The sequence below is a fragment of the Acanthochromis polyacanthus genome, chromosome 6 (genome assembly GCF_021347895.1).
Source record: "Acanthochromis polyacanthus isolate Apoly-LR-REF ecotype Palm Island chromosome 6, KAUST_Apoly_ChrSc, whole genome shotgun sequence".
NCBI lineage: Eukaryota > Metazoa > Chordata > Actinopteri > Pomacentridae > Acanthochromis > Acanthochromis polyacanthus.
In genome coordinates this window covers 27,069,276-27,093,966 of record NC_067118.1, presented here as the reverse complement: position 1 = coordinate 27,093,966, position 24,691 = coordinate 27,069,276, and the positions used below count along the sequence as shown (strand labels likewise).

The 24,691-nt window shown below is 42.1% G+C and overlaps 2 protein-coding genes across 3 annotated transcripts; both read right to left on the bottom strand.

Moving 5' to 3' along the window:
- Positions 1–1,136: 1,136 nt before the first annotated feature.
- Positions 1,137–15,152, bottom strand: LOC110946481 (CDK5 and ABL1 enzyme substrate 2-like). Of its 2 annotated transcripts, XM_022188014.2 has the most exons (9): positions 14,550–15,152; positions 13,946–14,038; positions 10,377–10,454; positions 10,125–10,224; positions 9,870–10,038; positions 9,072–9,169; positions 6,864–6,970; positions 6,537–6,741; positions 1,137–3,459 (listed from the first exon to the last, which is right to left on the bottom strand). In XM_022188014.2, the coding sequence occupies exons 1-9, from the start codon at positions 15,104–15,106 to the stop codon at positions 3,319–3,321; spliced, it is 1,548 nt and encodes a 515-aa protein (XP_022043706.1). In that variant the 5' UTR covers positions 15,107–15,152; the 3' UTR covers positions 1,137–3,318. The 2 variants fall into 2 exon arrangements, with proteins under 2 accessions (XP_022043706.1, XP_022043710.1); XM_022188018.2 differs by lacking the exon at positions 10,377–10,454 and having other exon boundaries at positions 14,550–15,151.
- A 1,686-nt stretch (positions 15,153–16,838) lies between these two features.
- Positions 16,839–23,200, bottom strand: LOC110946470 (XK-related protein 7-like). Its single transcript, XM_022188006.2, is given in 4 exon segments — positions 16,839–19,069; positions 19,071–19,882; positions 20,151–20,350; positions 22,550–23,200. Coding segments are annotated over 4 exon segments (1,692 nt in total). The 5' UTR covers positions 23,086–23,200; the 3' UTR covers positions 16,839–18,925.
- Between the last annotated feature and the right edge of the window lie 1,491 nt (positions 23,201–24,691).

The following is a 24,691-nucleotide window of genomic DNA, read 5'->3' as shown; positions in this document are numbered from 1 at the left end:
TATGTGTGAAAACTCAGAGATTTCAGGTATCAGGAGGTGGTTTTCAACTTTCTTTAACTTTCTGCTTCAACTTTAAACTAAATTTCCTTCACTAACCCAGCCCTCTGGACTTCCAGTAAGCTGTGTTCCTATTGGCTGTCCAGGTGGCTGCTTGGTGTTATCAGGAACACCTGAGCAGCTCAGTGTCTTCCTGCTTTATGTCTGCAGTCAAACATTTCCTCTGCTTCTCTTCACAGACCCTCTTTAGTTCTTTTGGTGTCAGCTTGCAGTTTCCAGCAGTAAAATTGTCTTTAATGCATTTCTTGGTGTGTTTTAGGGCTTTGTGCTGGATAGTTGTCTTGATAAATGTGGTTATTTAGCCACAGTTAGCACATGGTGCTAATGTGTGCAGTGATTAGTGGATTTGGTGCAGCTGAGTTGTGTCTTTATCTTGGCTGTAGTGAGTCTTTGAGGATTTTTGGTCAGATACATTCTGTGTTCTTGTTTGTGAACTAGCGTTGGTTGGGGACAAGAGGTGGGTCTGCAGCTACCTCCCACAGACCAGAGAACCTCTAAGACAAAAACATGTCTAGCAGGTCAGGAACACACCAAAAAGACACGCATCACTTTCTGTGCAGCATTCAGGGGGTTTTGTGCCATGAATTAGTCCCCCAGGATTAGACCGACAAAGAGTTTGACTGTAACATCCAGAAGATTCGGTACAAACAACCTGAGCTGTGGCATTTGGGTTCTTCAGATATTTTGGCTGCAAAAACACAATTGGCTTTTCCTCCTCACCAGATTTGGCTCCCTGTGACTTCTTCCTTTTCACCAAAATAAAATTCAAGTTGAAGTGTTGCTGTTTTGATACAGATTCAATGCGCGACGTGCTTCTAAAGCTCGTACCAAATGTGGCAGGGCATGTGGAGCAGTTGATCACTGCACAAGACAACTCAAAAGGGGATGGCAACCAAATTGGTACAGTTCTTTCTTTTAAAGGCACAGAACCTTTAGATCGCACCTCATATAGTAAAAACTAACTAATAGTCCTGTGCTGAATTAACATCTGATTGAAAGAACGTGTGTTCTACCTGCATGTCACCTACTCCTGTCTTATTAAAAAGGGAACAGTAAAATGATAGAAACAGACTCGTTACTTGTGTTTTTCTTACAGCTCTCTTTTGATCACTGTTCTTGCTACAGATTTTATTTAGTGCCCATGAAGAGAAAACATCTGCAAAAACAATGAAAAATCAAACTCTTTACTGTTCAGTGTCTTAAAATATATCTCAAAAACATTCATTGTACAGTACAGTATGAATACATAACATATTTACCTTTAATTTTGGGGCTTTCAGACACAACATTAGCATCTCACCAGCCGTGTTGACAATAACTGATTAATCAATGAAAAATAATAACATGTAAGGGATGTTTTCCCACATGTTGATTAAACAGTTTTTAATCACAGAAACTTAACGTTAAAATCTGATGTTGATGGAAGCATGTAGTAACAGTTCAGTTACTCCCTGCTGACTGACAACCAGCTTCTGGTTTGTTAGCATTAAAAATCCTAGCTTAGCATTAGCAGCTCGCTAGCTAAAGAGGTAAACAGTAACAAGAACTTCATGCACATGAATTTATCAACACAACTTAGTCAGCAGGGAGGTGTGCTTGTTTTATGGGCTGTACAGAAGGTCAGCAAACACACCTGTAACGCCATCCTGACAAATAGTAAGAGGCTCCACCTGGTGGTGCAACCAGGAACTACAACACATCAAAAATATATTTTGACATACATGTTGCTTGTTTTCTGCCTTATCGGTGAAATTATTAATGGTAATCAACAACTAGTAATTGATCATTAACATGCCTAATACAAAATTGTGCCATTAAATTTAGGGAAATCAGACACATATAATTAGCTTTTCCTTCAGCAGTCAAAGTTCTATTCATTTGAAGGTTGACATTAAACTGTGGCTTACAAACTGCATAAATGATACGTTCCAGAGTGCAGTGATGGCATTGTCATGTTCTGTCTGAAAGCCCTATTTTGACACCAACCATACATTTTCTGCTGTTACACAGATCATTTATTTGGACGTTTACTTTTATAACATTTGTCACCACATCAGATACAGACAACAAACTGAACCACCATCATGTGCACAACTGTAAGAAGTTTCTGATTATCTTATCCAGACAAGAACAACATTTCTAGATCAACTGCAGCGAGACGAAGAAATGTCAATGTTAAATATTACTGACGATATGACCATTTCTTTGCCACTGAGGTTTTAGGCACTTTTTTCCATGCTTGTGCACCTGTTAGCATCCAAATCTGAAGAGTCACCACTGTCTGGCAGTTGCAGAGGCAACTCATACATCCAATCATGTATTTAAGAGTCACAAAGCACAACACAAAAATCAGTTACCTTCCGCTGACTTACAATGGAGCACAGGCGACGACTACAGTAACTTCTTTGGGTTACATTTAATGAGCTACTCAAAGAAATGCAAAAGCAAAATTCCTGAGAACTGAAAAATGTGACAACTGGCTGGACTATTAAGGAAGAAATTTCAGTGCTTTTTACAAAACATGTCCCTGGGTAAAGACATGAAACATAAAGAAAACTCATTTACTATAAATAATATACCTCCGTTTCTTTGCTGGCTCTTTACATGTGACACTACAGTGGTTGTATTTTAGCAACCAACAACAACGCCAGACCACAGAGCTGCCGCGAGAGTCAAATATTTTCTCACTATTCAAAGACGAATACGGATTTGGCTGTATTATTGTGAGACAAACAATACAAATATTGAATGAACATTATCAAATTAAAGGCCACTTCCTTCTCTAAACACGACTTCCACCCATAATCTACAGTATCAGTCTAAAGGCTAAAATGCTTCAGTGTCACAGTGGGTTTAAAAGGCATTTACAAAAATCAACAGTATGGTTCTTTGTAACAATAAATACTATACAGGACGTATAGTAAGGTGCAGGTGAGTTTTTTCACAAACACATACATCACAGCGTACATTTCATTTAAATAGAAGTTAAGAATACTACGGCGTACTAAAAATGGGTCATGAGGAGCAAAAGTAAAAGCACAATTAACGTGCTCATTGAATGTCTCTAACATAGAGCTCATGACTGAATCGACATCAGAACGTCACACGTACAAAAAGACATTCGGAGAGACGCACACATGCCAACGAGTCTAAAGTGTCTGCCGACGAGTGTAAACTAGCTCAATTACAGTGGAAATAAATAGTACCAGAATTATTTGTTTCAAACACCACAGCTTATAAACTGGTCCAACCACCTCCAGTCTAGCCCTGCTGTACCAGCCTGCGGTAGTGCGGCATGACCTTGCTCTCGGGGAGGTAAAGTCCCATCTCCAAGGCAACCAGCACCGGGAACTCCAGAGGAATCAGCTCCCGTCTGTTAATACGGAAACGCTCCTCCAGCTTCTGCTCGTCCATGGGGAGAAAACCAAGGAGAGATTTAACAGGACAACACATAGTACACAGTAAAATATTGATTTAAATATGAGTGTTAGGTGTCCTGGTGTTTGATGATGCGAATGTGGACAAAATGGAGATCCACTTTTTAAACAAATCAAGACTTTTCTGATTTTAACGTGGTAAATTTGTGGCCTCATAAAAAAACTCAAACTATTGATCACAGTTGATTCAGAAGTCTGAATACAGATGCCCGCTGCTGACCAGGAGACAACACATTGTGAATATTATAAAAGTCCTAACTCTGGTTTCCATGAGGTTCTGCAGTGATTTTAAAGAGCCCATTTTATGCACACTTCCAGGGTACTAATTTTATTTTTGGGGTCTACTAGGATATTTTTACATTCTTTAATGCTCCAAATACACATTATTTTTGTCACAGTGCAGCACCTCTTCTCATCCTCTGTCTGAAACACTTTGTTTTAGCTTCTGATTCTTTAAGGTTTTCCTACTGAGAAGCCTAACTTGCTCTGATTGGTCAGCTGGCCCGACAAAAGTGAGGTAACGCTGGTTATGTAGCGCATTCTCCAATATCTGAATACAGACAGTAAGATGTAGCTTGGGCAGAAGAGACTCTCGTGAGGAAATAACGGTACTGCGAGGAAGCTGCTCATTGTTTGTTTTTGGGGCGTGCCAAACTAGCTGCTAGGTGCCGCTATACAGATGTGTTGCAGGGTTTCAGACTACGAGATTATAGTGGAGCATCTAAATTTTTCACTGCAAATAATATATTTTAGGGGTTACATTTTCGGTCAGTTATGATTTTGAAACATTTTAATACAGAAGGTCAAAGCTCCCAACAGAAAAAGCTCTGTTACCAGCCAGGATTTACCCACAATTATTGCAATAAATAAAATGCAACCATTGGTAGTTTTATCATGTCTCAGTGTTTCCATCAGGTTGAGAATTTACTTGTGGTGCCATGTAGTGCAGCAGGACTGATGTGAATGCAGAGAATCATACTTTAGAGAGCCAGTACATGAACCAAGTTGATTTCTGAAGCCACTCAGACACACACGGAGACTTGCTAAATATTAACCATGCAGCCAATGAAAATGTTTGAAAGAGTTTAAGTCACACATTGGCGCCATGGTGATGGAGAAAATTAGCGGAAGAAAAGCCTGGACTGCAAACGGGCTCTTTTCAGGCAGGTAAGGAGCAGAGAATCTGTGGAAGAGAAGAACTCTCCTGGGCCTAAAGTTTGGGCTTTGTAAGTTTGTAGACCTTTACAAGCACAAAAAACGATGTCACAGAAAAAGAAATGGGAAACCCCCAAAAGCATAACACAGGCTCCACAAAAATGTTCAGTTTGTTTTTAACTTTAGGAGTGCACTTTTCCCCAGTGAATATTTGTTTGTTTGCTACTTCAGCAACGTCTGGTGGAGGACAGAACATGTGTTCATGTCTGTAAGTTTGATAAAAGGAATGAGATTTCAGCATTAAGGCCGTTTGTTGTTCTGAGTCTGCGGTTCGGCCTGTCAGCCTGTGCAGCAGCATTACTGCTGGAGGCAAAGAACTGTTTGGCAGCAGCAGTAGTGTGTCTAATAAATGTGAAGACAGAAGCTGTGTTTTTTGCCTTTTTTTCTCTATGGAGATCACAGGACAGCTGGTTTATGGTGCAGAAATGTTCAAAAAAGAACTATTTAATTTGAGCTGGACTTTAAAACAACATGTTTCCTGCACTACAAACAGAAACACCAGCTGCTCCCTGTGCTGAAATGTGGCTCTGCAGTAATAAACTGCAGTTGCTGTCACCACGGTAACCGCAGGTGCCACCAAATAAACCGGGACCGATGTCTGAAGGATTAAAAATTAATTGAAAAACTTTCTCCGCGGTAGGCACAGTTGTTACTCTTTATATTCCCTGCTGCTCTCAAATATAACAATTTCTTTCTGTGCAGTTTAAATAAGGTAGATATTATATTAAATATATTATATTAGTAAGTAAGTAAGTAAGTAAATTTTATTTATATAGCACCTTTCACAGACAAAGAGCCACAAGGTGCTTCACAGCATAAATAAAAACAACAATTAAATACACACAAATAGTCAACACTAAAAAATAGGATCATAACAGCCACAAAAACTAAGCAAAAGCCTGAACAAACAAGAGGTTTTAAGTTGTGTTTTAAAAGCGTCAACAGATGCAACTGAGCGGAGAGAGAGCGGGAGATCATTCCAAAGCCTGGGAGCAACAGCCTGGTATGATCGGGCTCCTCTGGTCTTAAACCGAGTATGTGGCACCTTTAGCAAATTCTGATCCGCAGACCTTAAAGCCCTCGCAGGGGAGTAAGGCTGGAGCAAGTCACAGATATAGGAAGGAGCTTGACCATGCAAGGCCCGAAAGGTTAGAACCAAAATCTTAAAGTTGACTCTATAAGAGACTGGCAGCCAGTGAAGCTCCTTTAAAATGGGAGATATGCGAGTCCGCCTGTTTGTGCGGGTCAAAATTCTCGCTGCAGAGTTTTGCACAAGTTGCAGCCTCAAAAGCTCCTTCTTGTTCAGACATGAAAACAAGCTGTTACAGTAGTCTAAACGTGATGAAACAAAAGCATGAATAATGAGTTCTAAATCATTACATGAGACCATTTTCCTAAGTTTAGAGATTTTTCTTAGTTGAAAGAAACAGTTTCTTGTCAGCTGCTTGCAGTGCTGCACTAGAGACATGTCTTTATCGAGGAAAACACCCAGATTTCTAAGACTCGATTTAGCAGACTGCCCTAAGTCACCAAGGTACTGTTTGATCCCTGGAATTGAGACATCAGGGGCGACAACAAGTGTTTCAGTTTTGTCTGCGTTGAGCTGAAGAGAATTTTATATTATTGCAGGGCTTTTACTTGCATAACACTGTGAAGAACATATTTTTAGTTTGAAAACATGAGCTGTTGAAAGGCTAATGCCTGATAAATAACACAGAGTTAGTACACGCGTGACAGGTTTTTCCACTTTGGTCTCATTAGCATGAGAAAGGCGACGGGTTCCTGTCATGTTTTGTGTTTATCTGTGCATGTGGAAACTTTACTCACATCTATGAGCTGTTTGACTTCTGGCTTCCGCAGATCACTGCTGATCTTTGCAGCCAGCAGCACGCACGCTGCCGCCACCAGCTTCCTGTTCTGCTTGTTGAGACGCCCCTGCAGCACCAGCTTCTCGAAGTAAACAAAAGCCATCGCTATGGTGACCGGCTGGAGGCCGCACTCCTCGCTCACGGCCCTCATCTCCCTCTTCAGACTAGCGAGGGGAAAAGTCACAGTTACCAGCCTGTTTTCTAAGAAAGACTGCATTGTGTTTGTAGGTTCAACCTTCAAAAGGCTCTCAGAGGAAAATCAAAGCGAAACACAAGATATCTGCACCTTCTTATCTTGCTCAAGGTCAGCTTAATGTGAGGAAACTTCTCCTTGAAGGTCTCATTCATGTCCTTCTTCAGGTCAGACGGCTTCACGTACTCAATCACAGTCGTCTGCAGGGATGGAAAAACAAACCAGCACGTCAATGCAGAACTGCCTCACGTCAGCATGAATTATAGCTACAGTACAGCTTTATTGTTCTGTTTGTGAAGCGCCTTGGTAATACAATCACGTGGACGGGGGCACAATGGATGTATTTGACTCTCTAACATGACTGGAGGTTGGTTCAGAAGTACAGAACAGCTTCCCTATATAAGCCTAATTTACAAGTCAAATCAAATCGGCCTGTCCTGATTTCTGGAACAAATAACAGTTGATGTGAAGCTAAAGACCAAACTGCTCAAATAAACCAACAAAAATACAAAGTCACACAGGTTTACATCTGCTGGATTAACCTGGTTTATTGTAAATGTGTGTTTACAGCATTTAGTGACAGAAGATCTTGCATCAGTGCGACTATTTTGGTGTTTGTGTTGGTATTAATGAGAGGACAAACAGAGTAGAGTTGTTCCATCACAGTGCAAAAGTGTCTGAATTAAATAATTTCTGGCACTATATTTCAAAAATCCCAGGAAATTGGCTTTTTCTAAGGTTAAAGTCCAGCTACAATCAAAATGCTTAAAACCTGTAGGGTTCCAAGTGTATTATTTTGTGGTAATATTGTGAATTAAAACAAGAAAACACCATTTATGTTAATGAGACATATGAATGTGCATAACAAACTTCGGCTGTAACTTCAATGCAGCTGTGAAGAGGAACATGAAGAACCTGCTGCATGTGATCTGTTCACTAAGAACATTCTTATCGAAGAGATATTTGATATAGGAAGTAATTTGGTGTTTTCAAAAGAGACAGATTCCATACCCTCTGTGTGTTGTACTGAGTTTGTCTGCTGGCATCCAACCATATGGTTTCTTGACAGCTCTTTTCATTTCTGCACACCAGTTTTTCTTTGTTTGTACATCATGTTTATAACAATCCTTCTCCTGTTAGCTCTTGACGAACTATTCATCTTACACATAGTACCTTTTAACATTTTCAGACTGAGGTTGCTGGTAATAGTTAAACTGTGTTATACAACAGTCTTCACTATGCTTTCCACAAGAGCCGCAGTGGCAAGACCAAGTCAACAGGAGACCCACTTTGTCCACAAAACATCAAAAGCCACATTAAGTATCTGTCTATGAAATCTGCGTTACAGGATATGTAATGCAGCCCATACAATTCTCATTAAAAACTAACTTACTCTAATACTGGAATGAGAGGAAATTATGTGCCTTTCACTGCTATTTGTAGTTCACTGCCAGGTAAATACTGCATTTTGGATAGGCTACATGGTTCTAAAATGGCGCTACAAGTTGCTTTGCTTGACGCCGGAGCGGTTTGTTTGCATATGAAACACAAAGGCATGGAGTCACAGAGAACAAACAAAAATGAGTCCGTCCTGTGCAACTTGTTTGGCTTTCATCTTTCTTGGTAAACTCAGAACACCTGCTGTCTGCTCACTCGTCCGCTCTCAAGAGTCCTTATATTGGTTTTTATCAGCTGCAGCTCTGAGTCTTAATTTTCCTCGCTGGTCACACCACTTTGTTGCTCCCTTTGTTTAATTAGAAAATAAATCCAACAGTCAAACCAGAACGACTAACTAGCGCGTGGCAGTTTCCACTTTGCATTATAAATTAATATTAATAAAATCCCAAATATTATGTGAAAAGGTTGCATGTTTATAGCTGTAGTAGTAATAGTTTTTGAAAATGACTTCAGTATACATTTAATGGCATGGACTTGTTATAGCTGTTTGTTTTTTTTTAAACCGATCTGCAAACTTTTAGTCTGACACCGATGATGCTCGTGTCATTGTGCATCCCTAACATACATAAAAAGGAGTCAGCATTTTCCAGGTGAAATCTACCTGTGGAAACCATCCTTCTCTAACCCCCCACTATACGAAGACTCAGTCAATTACTTAAATAAACTGAAAGTGAAAATGCAAACTTTCCCTTAGTTCAGCTGACTCATTTAGGAGCATTTGCAGCTATTCAAACTTGAGATGGTGAATTGAACATCCTTGGACAGTGTGATGGACATCTTCAATTTCAAACTAATAATCTAAAAAATAATGGTCAAACTCATCGACAGAATAGCTCTACTCACCACGTATGAAGCAAATATAAGAACCCTCTTGTGCCTCCCACAGGGCCACTGAGGGTCACTGAGCAGGTTGGGGTCGTACTCTGCCACCTCCTCTATATCTGAAACACACAAGCAGGCTAATAATCACATCCAGAGCTGAACAATGAAGACACAGGTGTGTGATTAACTGCTTAGGCCATGTCCACATTAATAAAGACATTTTGTAGAGCAAACATTTCTGTCTTCAGTTGGCCCTCACCACCCACACGCAAACAGCCTTTTTTTTTCCATTTCATTTCGAGTTTATTTTTGCAGGGACAGCACACAACTGAACCTTACCACAGCTAGACAGTGGCTAATTTCCATCCATCCATATCACTTTATATGCATCTACATGGAGAAAGAAGACTAAGAGTTGGGAAAACGTCACATCCTATCTGGTGGAGGCCCATTGCTTTGTGTAATGAGCATGTGCCTGAAACAGCAACAACAATTGCAGATATATGTTGGTGACTTAATGTCTCGTTAGCAGTAACAGTTACAAGTTTACAGCTTCATTTGGTTTTGCTGTTCCAGCTTCACCAGCACACTACAGCCTCTGCATTTTCTGTGCCCAAAACATTGGTCCGCCGCATATTAGTTTCAGAGTAAAAATAAAATGGACTGTAGACTGACTCGGAGTGTTTATTAGAGCGTTAGCAGTCATTCTGTTGTCTAGATATTTTATAAAGCGATAGTCATGTAGTCAGATTTTTAAAAAATATCCGTCTAGAAAAATATCTGTATTCGTGTGTACAAGGCTTTAGACTGATGTCATACATGGGTCCTGTGCCACGCTGTTGTTTAGACGAGCAGGGGTGAAGTTCCTCTGCCCGTTGCCACGGAAACGTGACTGAGGGATCTGAGCTGAGCAGTTCTCTGGAGCTCCGCCACTCTTCTGTCTCACCAAGGCATTGGTCGGATAAAGGAACTGAGCGTAGGACACCGTCTGAAGAGGCAGAATGAGACAGTCAGTAATGAGACGACTTCTGGGACTACAGATATTTCTGTACATTTCCTGTCAGACTGATTTACCTTGCCAAACGCGCCCAGCTCCACGCCTTCCAGGGAAGGAAGCAGGTCAGCAGCCCCCACAGAGGACAGTCTTTGTCTCTGAGCCTCCAGTTTAGGGTCACTGTTCACACAGAGACATATTTCTGTCACTTCCATCACACACTGCACACATACTGCTCTTTCCTGAGAATGATATGGGCCACACAGGAGGATGATGGAAACGTAAAAGCGAGGGGTGGGTGCTCTCTGCTTGGGATGGTGCTTTCTTTGTACCTGAGATGAGCACTCTCTCCATAGGGCAGCACTGAGAAAGCAGCATATAGCGACCGCTTGGCACAAATCAGCATGATCCTGCAGGACACAGCAAGTACAGGCAGACAAAACAGACGGTGTGTCAGTCTACAGGCAACAGCTACTGTGCACACGACATTCATCAGCTGCGGTGACTGCTGGGTTGATCGCTACCAAAAGCTGTACTGCTATCAACAATCTGGAGCTCAAAGCAGGAGGAGGAAAATCTGAGCTGGACGGACCCCAGTTAGTGTGTATTACCGCCACATTCAAGTCACAGAAGTAATAATAAGATCTGGATCACTGAAGATGCCAAAAATCACTGGCATGTGAACAATGTTAACACTATCTGACTCCATCTTCAGCGAAAGGTATTCACTTAATTAACGTCTAAAAATATCACTCTTTGTTGGCTGGATGAAAACCAGACGTCTGAAGGCAACACTCTGGGTATTTTCCATGAATTCGTCAGCAGAATAATCAAAGCTATGTTCAGAATCCAGAAAAACTATTTCAAACATCTAGATTAAATATTTCAGCTACATTATGCTGGTAACGACACACCTCCTTGCTCTATTTGTGTGGTAACACAAAATGTAAAATTTCAGTAATGTTGTTATATATTGATGCCACTTTCCAATACTCAATAACACATCAATCCCATAAATTACCTAAAGACGCTGATGGTTGTCTATCCTTCTCCTCCGTCTGTTTGCCCACAAACACGACAGCAATAAACAGAAACATACTTGGTATCATAGAATTCTGAAGGTCCTCGTCTTTGCAAACAGTACCATCGATTTTCTTTCATTTCTTACATGTTTTTAGATCCCCACAAATATATCAGTTAGATGATTTTGTCTGCCGATACTGGCCTGTCAGATAGTTCGGTTTCCTGTGCAGTATCATTTAAAATATTACTTAATTACTCCCATATCATTGTCAGTAGAGCTTCTTATTTTTCTTCTCATGGTATTATAATTTTTCTGAGTTGTATGTGGTAAAAGAATTTCCTTCAGGATTAATAAAGTTCAGTCATATCTAATCTTATTGGAAATGCTGCATATATTATCTGACACCATCTTTTAACAGAACACAAAGCAGTCTAAACACACTGTCCAGAGTTACAGTGACTGCTCTAAGGGAAACGCTATAAGATCATAAACAGTACAAAAATATTTATATGGTAAAGCATTTTTAAAATCTTATTTGGTCAAAAATAGACACCTTTTCCGGATTTCAAAGGCCTTCTGCCCTGTTTCTGTATCACCTCCAGGTTTTCTAACACTTTCATAGGAAGCTTGGGGGGGATTTTCTTCCTGGCAAGACTTCTACCATGCGTGTTGTCAGAGTGGTTCAGAAACTACAGCCATTTTAAAGAGGTAAAGAGTGGAGGAGGTTAACATTTTTCTCGTGTTTTACAAGAAGAGCAAGGGCATGCACTTTTTCTGTCTACCGGTATCAGAAGACACAGATATTATTATATATTTGGCTACATGGTTACAGGAGACTGAGTATCATGAATATACCTCCAAGCATAGGTACATTTGGTTAAACAATCATCTCAGTCTTGCAAAGATTGCCAATTACATATTTTTGACAAGATGCATATCTTTAGAAGTGCAATAAATATCTTTTAACGGTTTGGATGATAAAGTATTTTAACCGCTGCATGATAACAATTTCCTGAAGTTGCAACCGTATCTTCTGATCTAGGTAACCAGAAATTACATCTACATTTGTCCTGTCAAACACAAGCAAAGTTGATAATATAAAGCATTGTAAAGGCTCATTGCTATGAATTTAAATGACTTTAACTAAAAATACAGTTTACGTGTAACAAACTGAGAGAAAAGAGATCTGTTCTATCAAGTTATTTTCTTACAGATCCTTAAAATGCAGGACAAACAGGCTGAGAAACAGTTTGTGCCCACGGTCTATCAGATTTCTGAACTCAAAACAGTAACGTGTAGTGTCACTTTTAATAATGCTGCTTACATGCAATCTCCTGCCCATATTTATTCCATTTTATTGGTTTTATTTGATCTCCTTACGTCCTCACTGTACTCTACATATCTTGCCTCTTTTGCATATGCTGGAATTCTTAATATAGTTTTGCTTTATATGTACATTCAACTTTATTATTTATTGTCATTACTTTAGCTTGTTGCAAAGCACCGTCCAGTTGCAGCTACTTATATTTTCGTCATGTTCTCATGTATGATGACAATAAAGATATTCTATTCTATTCTTAGTGTTAAGAAGAAGAGATTCAACTGTGAGACAGGTCTGAAAAAGCCCAAGTGCAGTGATGTCTTCAAGCAGCAGAAACTGGAACCTCTGAATGCTTGTCGTTATAAACACTAAAACAGTTCTTGCTTAACCGTCTGTCAACTGACAACTGAATAATTACCTAAATGTTGACACACTGCAGCAGACAAAATCATGCATATGGTGAGAAGAGTCTTTAAAGATTCAGAAAATGCCAGTGTTGTAAAACAACCTTCTGTGTTTTTTGATATACTGCTAGAAAACTCTGTGGGACTCAAATGTATTGGTAACACACAAGAGGTGCCAAGTAAAGCTGAACTAACTAAAACCAGGGACAAGCCACTGTACACATTCACTAGAGCTCTACTGTGGAAATGTGGATAAACAGACCGATCACAGACTATGCACCATCACCACAACCACAGAATACAAGAAAACACTGCAAACACCGGGGGCTTCAGCTTCTTACGAAACACCGATAACATACAGTCAGCAGTCTCTGCCGCCGACACTCAGCAGTAAACACCCGGGTGGACCTTGAGGGAGAGATATCAAATCTCTTACGGGGGACAATATTGCAGTGCAGACACCTACTAGTGTTAATTACCATCAGTTATATAAGCTACACAGCTTCCTTTAGCTCTGGAAGTTACGTGTAATGTGTGACTGCTTCAAACAGAAACAGAAAACCAAAACCTGTGGGACAATTTAGGGTTTCTATGTCATTGGCTTTGCACACACCAGCAGAAAACACACGTATGTACGTGGCAATGAATATGAAGTGAATGGTGGATGTTGGTAAAGTGAAGGAGAAATGAAAAATGAAGAGTGAAAAAGAATATAAAAACTTTGTGATGTGCTTCTATCAGTCTACAGACACAATATCTTTATGTAACAAATCCTTTACCACGCTGGTGTGATTAATCAGCTTAACAAACAACCACCGGTGTGGTATTTCAGTCCCGGCTTGCTTTGAGGTTATCTTACAGTTGGGGCAACAGGGTGTTAAATTTCCACACTGCACCCCTTTTGGCTTTTGCTAAGCTTCCAGGGGTGATTAAATTCACTGTAGCAATCGCCACTCGGCAGCTGTATCCCTGTTATTCCTCTGCAGCCTCTGTGCCAGAGTTAAGCAGCTTATTACAATACTAGCAGGAGGATAGTAACACTGCTAGTTATGGCATATTTCAGAGTCCAAAACAATGCAGTCTTTGTTTCTTAGCATTCCTCTACAATGATCTGTATGTAAATGTATTTGTAAATGCTGTCTGGAGACTCACCTACATCCCCTGGTATCATACTGCCTCATACTCTTGATGAAGTGGACTTTCTTTGGCACTTTGGGTCCCGGAGAACCGGAGACGTTCCTCAACCTGATCAGAAAGAGTCTTTTAGCAATATTTTCACAAAATCAATTACACACATAATATACTCTGTGACTATATACACCATTCACAGGTTTGGAGGTAAAGCCAACCCAAGGATCAAATGCAAATCTTGTTATTTAAGATTTATTAGGTATTTTCAGCAAATAACACCTCACACCATAAATGTGACAGCTGACACAAGAGTTATGTGTTATGTTAAAGCAGGCAAGTGACTGTGATTTATATCCAAGACAATACAAATACAGGACACAGAGAAACAGTGTTCAACAGAGGGGATTGCAGTAAAAATAACACCACTGTAAACATATTTAATTATCTAAATTTCCCCTATGCTTAAGCTGCTGCGGGTCAGACTAAGTAGAAAATGCTAGAACACGTTAAAATGAAAGTGAATCCCTGTGATGATACATTCTGCTGTCATTTCATCCGGAAGTCAGAAGCTCATTTAAAGGCCCTTGGTCTAGTATGGTGACACACCGGCCGCTAACATGCTCACCTCTGCCGTGAATCCAGAGAATTCCCGGCCGGGACCGGGCTGAGAGCGGCGGGCGTTGACCTGACACGGGAGCAGGGCTGATGTCCGGCGGGGACCGGAGACAGAGGGGTGTCCGGGGTTAGCGTCTCGACCGCGCTGCCGCTCTCCAAAAATACCTCGTTGGCTCCTACAACACTTGTCCCGGCCAGTCCCGGAGACGTTACTAAAGAAGGTCGGGCAGGACTGACCACCCCAGGAAAACTGAAGGAGGAGCCGCTGCCAAGTGCCGCAGCGGGGTCTGTCACCTGGGCGACCGGCCCTTGGCTATCCACCGGCGGGGGCGCGACCGTTGCGCCGCCGTCGCTGTCCCTGAGTCGGAGCTCCTCAGCGGCTTTTCGGTCGCTATTTCCATCGCAGAGTTGACCCTGTGGTCGTCCGTCAAGTGAGATATTGTTGAGGAACAGCAGAGCCGCCTGCCGTCGTCGGGAGTCCCTGGCTTTCCTCCGGCTCTCTCGGTGGGTCTTGGCTGGTTTACTGTTACTGCCGGTGGACTGCAGACCGCAGACAGCGGTCGCCATTCTAGTTTGAAATGTGGCTGGTGAACGCAAAGGCAATGAGTTAACAGTATCATCGCAATAGCCCCGCCCCCGTTACATGCCAATTGGCTATGAGGGCAATTATGCAAACCAAAGCTTGTAAATCCTCGTAGGTGATTGGATATTGTGTCGAAAAAAAATCTTACTGCTTATATGTGATTGGACGGAGAGCTATAGTGGCGGTGCGGTGGTAACAAAGGAAATACTCAACGTTGATAACAATATAGTGACTTTTACAGTATAAAACCTTCGAAATTATATTTTAATTAAATTACATAGCTCTCAGCTTTATTATTTATTTCTTCCTATACTTCTTCCAAATTCGTGTCAAGAAAGCTGATATCATATCATACAATCTGATCAATAAAAAAATCTCTATAATTCAGTCAAATTAAACCAATCAGTAATCACTTAAAACACACTAAAGAGAAAACGTTTTGGGTTGCCAGGTTGTGAACAGCTCTCTGGCTGGTGTTTCTGCTTTTTATTTGGCAACAATATACAGCTCTAAATTTCGGTTATCTATTTATAAAAGGTTTATCGTGTTCTCCTAAATTCTTCAATTAATCTAGTGTAAGTTATAAATACTGGAACCTCCTGAATAAAAGTATTTCCAAAAATCGTTTTGGTTTGTAAATAAGGTTGAAAAATATATATTTTGGTTCAGATGTGCTCCAAATCTTTAACTTTAAGCAGTGATTAATTTAGGAGCTATGAAATATAAGTTCCAGCAAAAGACTTTTCACAACTTCGAAACCCCATAGCTGCTCTTATGAATGGCTTATAACTGATCGCAAAACATTAGTTAACTATTAATAAGTCAATAATAACTTATAAAGCCTTTATAAATAGTTTCTTATCATAATACAAGAACAAAATGTCAAGTAAACAAAGATGCTATTTCCCTTAAGGTTTCCTACTTTAATTATTTAGTTCACCTCAATTGGCTTCCCTTTACTATTATTGATATAGTTGAACGTATTATTTAAAAAGAAAATCTATTTTTCCTGTTATTGGTGTTAGTAGAAAAGAACTCAGTCATGCTCTGTGGTGTCCCAACATGTTTTCACATCAGTGTTTTCCTTTTGAGGAAGTGGAACCAGCGATCTATTTAGCATTTGAGAACAAGTCAGTGAAATGTGAGACTGTGATCATGAGATCAAAGACAAGCTCCTGCAAACAGCTCGGCTGCCTGTCCTCTCATTTTCTACTGAGGCAAGCGGAGGTAAACGGGACACTTTACACAAGGTTTTCATTTTGGTTTCACACCCTACTGATTTGTAAACATGAAGCCTGAGTTAGTGTTTCCCTGGTACAGAAAGTAAAGGTGTGAAAGCTTTTCCATCTCCTGAGTCAGAGCAATCAATAGTTTCCTCCCTTCCTTCACAGTTTAGCATAATTACAATGCTAGCAGTGTGACAAGGAGTGCAGTTCGTTTGCATTTGTAGTGTTTCTGCTTGAAGAATAGGTTCATCTGCTGAGAGGGCATTAACCTCTGTGGATGTAGGTAGTAGTGGCATGTTCACTGCTGCTAATCCACTGATCCACTGCAGAGATGGGATTAAGTCTCAATCTAATCACAACAATCTGTCAAGCTGCTTCCTTAGAACGTCTATCTATCTATCTATCTATCTATCTATCTATCTATCTATCTATCTATCTATCTATCTATCTATCTATCTATCTATCTATAAAAACACACTACCAGCAAACATCAGGTAAACACATTGCTCTTTATTTTAGCAACAACAACATAATGAAATTTTCTTCACCTTCTTGTTCATTTTTTTTCTTGTTCAGAACAGCAACAGTCTGGCATGACCAGCTTAAGGCTTTTTGATTCTAGCTTTGTGTTTGAGGTACAGCCCCGCCCAGCTCCTGCCACAACAAGCTCATTTTATGGTACCCCATGTGGTTGTTAAGTGATGGACTCAGACAGTTAGCACCATAATCGAAGCCTCTCTGGCTTGTTTGTTTTGATTTTTGTCTTTCTTTTACTGCAGCAGGGTGGTAAAGGTGCTCTGTTGGCTAATTATTTGTTTCAGTGTCATCTGGGAAAAGTGGGCTGAATGGACAGTGTTTACAACAAAACTGTCACATCTCAGGGACACAGTTTCAAATTAATTTGAATGCACATGGCAGGACTCTTCTCCCCCACATACACACATGCTGGTATGTGAGCACACACACACAGACACGCAAACACGTTCAGAAATTTCCTTCTTGTGACTATTCTATATAAAAACAACCCTGATAAAAGAAATATTGGAACTGCTTTATTTTACGGGTTCATCATCTCCTCAAAAGATTTCTGGAAAAACTTTAATTGAATGTAATTTGTCTCTAATTACAGGCAAAATGATCAATTCATGTCAAATCCTAAACTAGTGTAGTATTTCTACCAGAATATAACATGTCAAATTATGCGCAACTTGTCTATGAGTAAGTATGTTTCCAATAATTGGTAGATGGTGAATAAATCAACAATGTTTGAAGAAAATTTGTTGTAATTTTCAATGCAATTTGTACCAAATTTCATATTTCGTTTTAGGTAAGTTTTGAGGAAATTAGAAGGAAATAACAAACCTATAATTTAAAGCACTACCAAAAGTACTACATGCCCGTACCATCAATGATATCAAAGCTATTCTGTTAGGGGTTTTGGAGTCTGCAGCTATGTTTTTTTCTTTCTACATTTTTCAGACAACAAAGTATGAATACAGTACAATTACAGACAGTGCTGTCCCTCTGCAACTCCCTCTTCGTTGTACAGTAATTTACATGTAAATTAATGGCTGTCCTGTTGCTTTTGTTGTGGAAGATGGGTGCAGTATGAAAATACAACTGTTGAGTCCTATCAGTGGAATACATCCTGTAAATGTCATGGAAATCGTAATGTAGCTATTGTTCAGTGCATACACATTCTGGAGGAAGGTGCATCTTGTTCTAGTAAGAGTGATGACATATCCCAAAATAACAGACTGCTTGTAAACACACACAGATCTCTTTTTTTTTGTTGTAGCTTACCTCAAAAAACAAATGTAGTACCACAGGAATGTTGTAAATCCCACTAACAGCATGAAAATGCTCGAAGCCTTGTCACAAATAATCACATTTTCAACTGTTTTTACATTCAACTCAAATGTTGCTTTTAAACTGCCCTTCAGATTCGAAGCAGCATTTCAGAGACTCCTTCAACATGACTGAATAGCTATGGAAAATCATGATTATGGAGATCAATACTTGTGTTTATTGTCGTTTGTGTTTGAAATTACAGCGTGAGATTACCGTCTTGTTTAAACCTCCTCATTCAGTGTGATGTTTCAGTTGTAGCTGCCATAAATAATCATGCATGTTGAAGGCTTGTCTCTGTCATCGGCCCACCTGGAGAGGATGTGCTGAAGCACCTTCACTGAGGAGGACTTTCTGCCTCTGATTGACAACAGCTCCACTTCTCCGCCTGCCTGTGCTTCTCTCTAAATTTACCAGATAGCGAGCTTTGCGGCCAACTTCGACCCCTTCCTGTACCACATCCTGACCTGAGAAATGATACAGAAACCAAAATATGCACCATCAATAGACAATATCGCAGGATTTTGCCTTTGTAGAAAATAAAGACACAACACTCCATCGCTTTCTTTGCCTGTTTGTGTCCAGCGCCTGACAGTACAGAGAGCAATCTAGTAGGTGTGGACTCGATAAGCTAAAACAGACTGCTCAGAGAGAGTCATCCTCCTGCCATTTTTAGTTAAGGCAGGATGTCCACACGGCAGCAGGCTGAGTCACAGCACATTCAGCACATTACACGGTGGTCTCATACTCCATCACTTCTTTGGGTGTGCCCAGGCAGCGGTACTGAATCCTTGGCGTAACTGGGGCAGCACTCTCGAGCACCAGGATGGTTTTACGCAGCCGGCGGTCGATGAAATGAGCATCCCAGGCGGGGGTACTTCTTCCTGGGCAGGTCTATTCGGATGACGGGCCCCTCTGTCCTGGGTGTTAGTGGGGGCACCGGGGCGTGAGCTCCCCGAGGTGGTCGTACCTGAAACACATCTCCATCCACCCCAGGCCCCTGCTCTCTGTCTGACCCTTTAGTTCTCTGAAGGGTCCTGGGGGGGCTGCTCACCAGGTCAGGAGGGAGGCTGGAAGCTGGGGAGGCCAGCGACTCCACAGGCACCTCCTTCTCCACTATGTAGCCCCACCCTGAGACTGAGCCGTCAGGGTGCAGCAGACAGTAATACACAAACATGAAGAAGGTGCCCAAAGCGTAGCTGCTGGCCACCAAGCACACCATGATGACGGCGTAGAAGTCTGAGGTACGAGAACCACGGTACAAGTACCAGGCAGTGGTGAGCGCCACATTCTCAACGAACACAGTCAGGCTGTAGATGAGCATCCTGCAGCGAGTGCGCCCCTCTCTGACACTGAACCAGCAGAAAACGTACACGATGCCCACCATCATGTTGTAGATGATCTCCTCCCATTTGGACATGCAAAAGTCTGTCTCGCCTTGAATTATCCAAAATGTCATGATGCACCAGTGGGCCACGATGAAGATGCCAAAGTAAAGCTGGAACACGGAGGCAAACAGGGCGAAGGCCAGCGTGCGAGCTCCGATGGTGAACAAGTGCCACAGAATCTGAACTATGACTGCCTTGTAGGTCATGGGTAGCTTATCATCTCGGGAGTCCCTCAGGACTTTCTGATAGGAGGAAATCATCCAGGCGAGGGATATCAGTGAGGCAGAAGCTGAAAGCCCTGGGGAGACAGTGAAGGAGAGCGAGGAAGAGACGGATTTACCACGAGCAGTTAGATGGGATGGGAATGGCTGTGGGGTAGCTGTCTTACCGTTTAGCACGGAAAGAAAATGCATTTCCCTGGCTCTGTGGGGGCCTGATTGAGCTCAAGTGACTCATCAAGCACAGCGTGTGCACAGTGTGGGCTGCTGATTCGTGATTGACTGATGTGTTGATGTATTTTTGACATGTGGATGCAGCTGTGGTGGTTGGTCATTCTGAGCACTCACCCTGAAGGGGCAGCACCTGACTGGCCTGGATCATGATGCTGAGCTGCAGCACCAGCTGAGGGGCGCTCTTCAGGAAGGACTCGAGCAGACGCAGCATGCTGATATCGGCGCTCTCAAACATCATGCGCCAGTAGTAGTGGCGCCGTTCCGGGTCTCCGTGCCAGCGGCTCTGCACGCCCAAATACAAGGCGTGGACATACCTGTGTATCAGAGGCAGACAAACTTCAGAAACATCCAGCAGTGCTTTAGGTTTTGTTGAAAAAAGCCAGATGAGCTTTTAATGCTGTGCTTCAAAAACTTTTGGACATCAAACACAGACTCTCAGAAGTCATAACTCATTATTCCAAACTCTGGGAGCTGTCAGTAGTTCTTGCCAAAAAGCTGGTTACTTGCTCCTCTGGGATTTAGATTAGACTGAAACTGAACTAAGCAGCTCTGTGGTTATAATTTTAGTACAGGCATCCAAAGGGGGATGTAGAACTTGTCTGCAGCTCTTTTCAAATAAAATAAGTTTAAGGCCTGTGGAAAAGGAAAAATATGAAAGGCTGCCGAGAGAAAAGAAATCCAAATAAAAGCTCTCAATCCAGTCTTCAAACTGAAGGTTGGAGGGGGAAAAGGAGCTCGCTGTAAATCCCTTGTTGAACTCCTGGGCTTTGCTGACATGTATTCCCACCCCTCTCAACATGTTCAGCACTGACCTTGTATAAGTTACACACATCATTTTGTAGACACATGGGCTGTGTGTGCCGTGCAAACGTATTTCTGCTCAGATTTGTTTGTACTATGCAAATATCCAGAGTGTAGCTGATTGTCTTTATCACTGCAGGGCATCTAACTGTTTGAAAAACACTGGTGGTTTCCACGGAGAACTGAAGCTAAAAGTGTCTCAGTAATTGCTTCGGGGAGAAAGGTCAGAAGAGCCCTATGTCAACAAGCCCACTGAAGCACAAGGGAGTTTGCGTAACTCTTTTTTGTTCTGGTTCCTTCTACACAATTTGTGCCTTGGGATGCAACACACTGAGAAAATAGAGCATATGTGCAGTAATGAGGGTCAAAGACTCAGGCGCACAGGAGGACACGCAGATACAGTTTCATCTCACCGTCTGTGACACAACCCCATATCACATTGATCCCGATTCACCTGACCAACTGTGTATCAGTGACGGATTGTTCCTGAGTTAACAGCTGAGGGTAAAACACACAGCGGTAATCCTCTTAATGTGCAGACATGCTGGTCAGAGAGCAGCAGCAATGAATGGGGCATACACAACAGCTTTAATGGCATTACCAGTAATTCTGTGCCGCCACAATGTTTTAATGTGCTCCTGGACACACTCCCTCTCTCTCACACACAAGTCTCCAGGAGGAAATAAAGAATCAATATATATTACCCATGGGGCTGACTAAAAAGGCAGGAAGAGAGAGGCCACAAAGAGAGGCACGAGAGAGACTGTGTAGGCCTACAGATAAATAAACAACTGATTTGCATCTGATTCCATTATTACACATAATTTGTCTTTCCATAATGCCCCAATATGTCCATAAAGACAACTTATCTTTGAATATGAACGTTTTGTCTAACCCTCCTCCCACCACGGTTCAGCTGAATGCCTCCTCCCGGCTGGCAGCAGTTCAAACCTGTCAAAACCTATCAGAGCACTCTAAGCTTGAGCACAGACTCACCATCACTGAGTAGCTGACCTACAGACCCACTGCCATCCATGTGAGAGTAATGCCAAAGTGTATGCTCGTTTGTTTTGAGTGTTTGTAATAAAGCATGTTTGGGTTCAAATATGGCATACAGTTTTTTTAAAAAACAAAAAAAAACTGTTGGGAGATTTGAGAATATGGATTTTTCAAAAATAAGAAGAAGAGCCTGAAGGTAAATTGAAAACACACTAAACATTAATAGAGATGCGAGTGCACACACCACTGCAAATGGGAAGCAACTCTCATGACATTTATGACTATTCATCTTCTTCAGCAGTCAGCCTCCTTCTTGCCTAAACCCCAGAAGACAAAATGGTTTTATTGTAAGGAGATTGGTGTGGATGAGTTGATGATTTTCCCTGAGATGATTGACCTAAATGCCTGTCAGGGGGTTGGGGGGAGTGGGTGGAGTCTCACTCTCCCTTTTCCAAGCCAGGCAGAGATGTCAAACAATACAAAAAGACATTCTGGCATTTTGGGCACAGTCCTCCCTGAATGATAAGGTTTCATAACTACAGGGAGTGATGCCGGGCTTTCGAGGATGCGCACGCGCGCACACACACACACACACACACACACACACACACACACACACACACACACACACACACACACACACACACACAAAGGCAGAGGCAGAATGTGTAGTGCCCCCCTCCTCTTAGATCGCGCTATGAGTATTCACTTACCTCCAGACCTGTGCCAGCTGAAAGATATGAATGATGCCCTGGAAGAGCCACATGAAGGCTCTGCAGCAGCCCCGGGCTCCTCCCCCGGTGCCCGGCCCTGACAGCACCCCGGCCGCGGCAGAGCGGCCAGCGCCCCGCTCGCCGCTGTCCTTGGTGCTGAAGTCGCTCTCCTCCGCTCCCGACGCCGCCACCACGGCGGCCGCAGCGGTGCCGCTCTCGACGGTTTCCGAGAAATCGTAGGCGAACCATCGGAAGCTCAGCACTTGCACGACCACGGAAGGGACGATCACAAAGACCAGAGTCAGCGCAAAGCACCAGTAGTCCCTCCTTAGGTAGTAGTCCGCGGCCAGCCACAGGTCTGAGGCCCCGTCCGAGAAGAAGACCAAAAGGGCGCACAACGTCCAGCAGCAGTCCGGGAGGGAGTAGCGCTGCTCGGCGGGACGGCGCTGGGGAGGCCGCGGGTCCGACCTGGAGGGACACTCGGGTGGGATGTCGTTTCGTTGAGAGACGGGTGCACCATCAGATTTCGCGGCCATGTTTGTTGTAGGGAGAGAGTGAGTAAGAGATGGGAAAATGATGGAAGGGGGGAGGGGGGTCGCGTAGCCTGTCGGTCTGTATGCATGCGTGTGGGAGAGAGGGAGGGGAAAGGAGGCAGGGAGGAGGGCCAGAGGAGGTGAGAGAGATGGGAGGCACCGCCGCTCATCAATCAGCCATGATTAAAACATCAAAATGAGGTTTTAAGACATGAAAGCAGCAGGTCTGGTCTGGACAGAAGATTCGTCTCCATCGAGGAGACGAATATTCAAATATTCAGCTGGACTGTTTGATTACAGCTGCTGGTTGTGGTTCTTCTCGTTCATTTCCCCGTAGAGGAATTCAGTAATTCACAATCAGAAGTCATCTTGCTTGGAGTCAGAGGTGGGAGAAGAACTCTGATCATCTATGCAAATAAAAGTATCACCACTGCAGCTTAAAGCACAATCAGAAAAGTGTATCATATCATATATTATATCATGTATTATTACAAAAACGTAAACGTATTAATTCTGCAGAAAATGTTTCCTGTTAATGAATTATATCAAAAATAAATAGGAGCAGCATTTTTGTTGCTTTTAATCACTTAGAATTCCCTGAAGCACTTGCTTTCCTTTTACACATTTTCATTCTTATTTAAAAATTAAATAAATCTAATTTTACTGTTGTAGCAGGTTGACAAAGATTTGTTTTTACTACATTTCATATAGTTGAGTAAACTTCCCAACCTATGGTCCAGGGTCCTCCAGAGGGGTCACACAACACGTTTGTAAAGTCTTGAGTTAATTAACGGGAAGGTTATTGGGAAAAAACTAATTCAGCTGCAACAATTTCTCAAATATGAGTGCAACAAATTGGATAATTTGCCTTATTCGGGCCTCAGATAGAAAAGATACAGGAATTAAATGTCTCTTTGGAGGAAATATTTAGGCATTTGACATTAAAAACTAAAACTCTTGAGAATGCTCAATCTTTCAAAAGTCATGCTTCACAATCTGCACAGCAACTACAGCAGTGGAGTAAAAGTAAAGGATCCACCACTTCTCACGTTTCAAATATTCACAATACAAACATGTCTAGATATTTTAACCTCCTTGCTCTGCTGCAATGCTTTGATTTTCCCTGACATTGATTCAGATGATTTTTTTTGGTGCTTAAATGTTGAAGCTCTTGTGGCTCACCGTCGCCTTGAGGTGGAGCAGCTGAGTGAATCTCTTCTCATGCTTCACCATTCAGCCAGTTTCTATTCTGCTTTCTGCTGCCTTCACATCACACCCTGTCTGCTCTCAGACTCCAGGTTCCTCTTTCTCTGCTCCCCTCTTGGCTCAAATGTCTGCGGTGGATCAGCTGAACCGACTCAACTGGTGGCTTGGGCTGAGGCTGTCATTTCTGCCGACAGGAAACACTCTTATTACACTTTTAGCTTGCTAACGCTCTCCCGGAGGTATTGATCATCTCACTACCATATTTGTGTTCAAGAAGCCAATACCAGAACTTCACAAATACATGACCAACATCGGCTGCTGAGGAGAAAGCACACGATTTGAAAAACTAATGCAACAAAAACATTGTAAAACAGCTTCAACAAAAGGACAAAAAACAAGACTA

Coding starts and splice junctions, on each gene's coding strand:
- LOC110946481 (XM_022188014.2), bottom strand. CDS start 15,106: ATGGCGACCGCTGTCTGCGGTCTGCAGTCCACCGGCAGTAACAGTAAA. Junction 10,039..10,124: donor AGCTGGGCGCGTTTGGCAAG/GTAAATCAGTCT, acceptor CTGCCTCTTCAG/ACGGTGTCCTACGCTCAGTT. Junction 3,460..6,536: donor AAGTCAAACAGCTCATAGAT/GTGAGTAAAGTT, acceptor ATGGACGAGCAG/AAGCTGGAGGAGCGTTTCCG.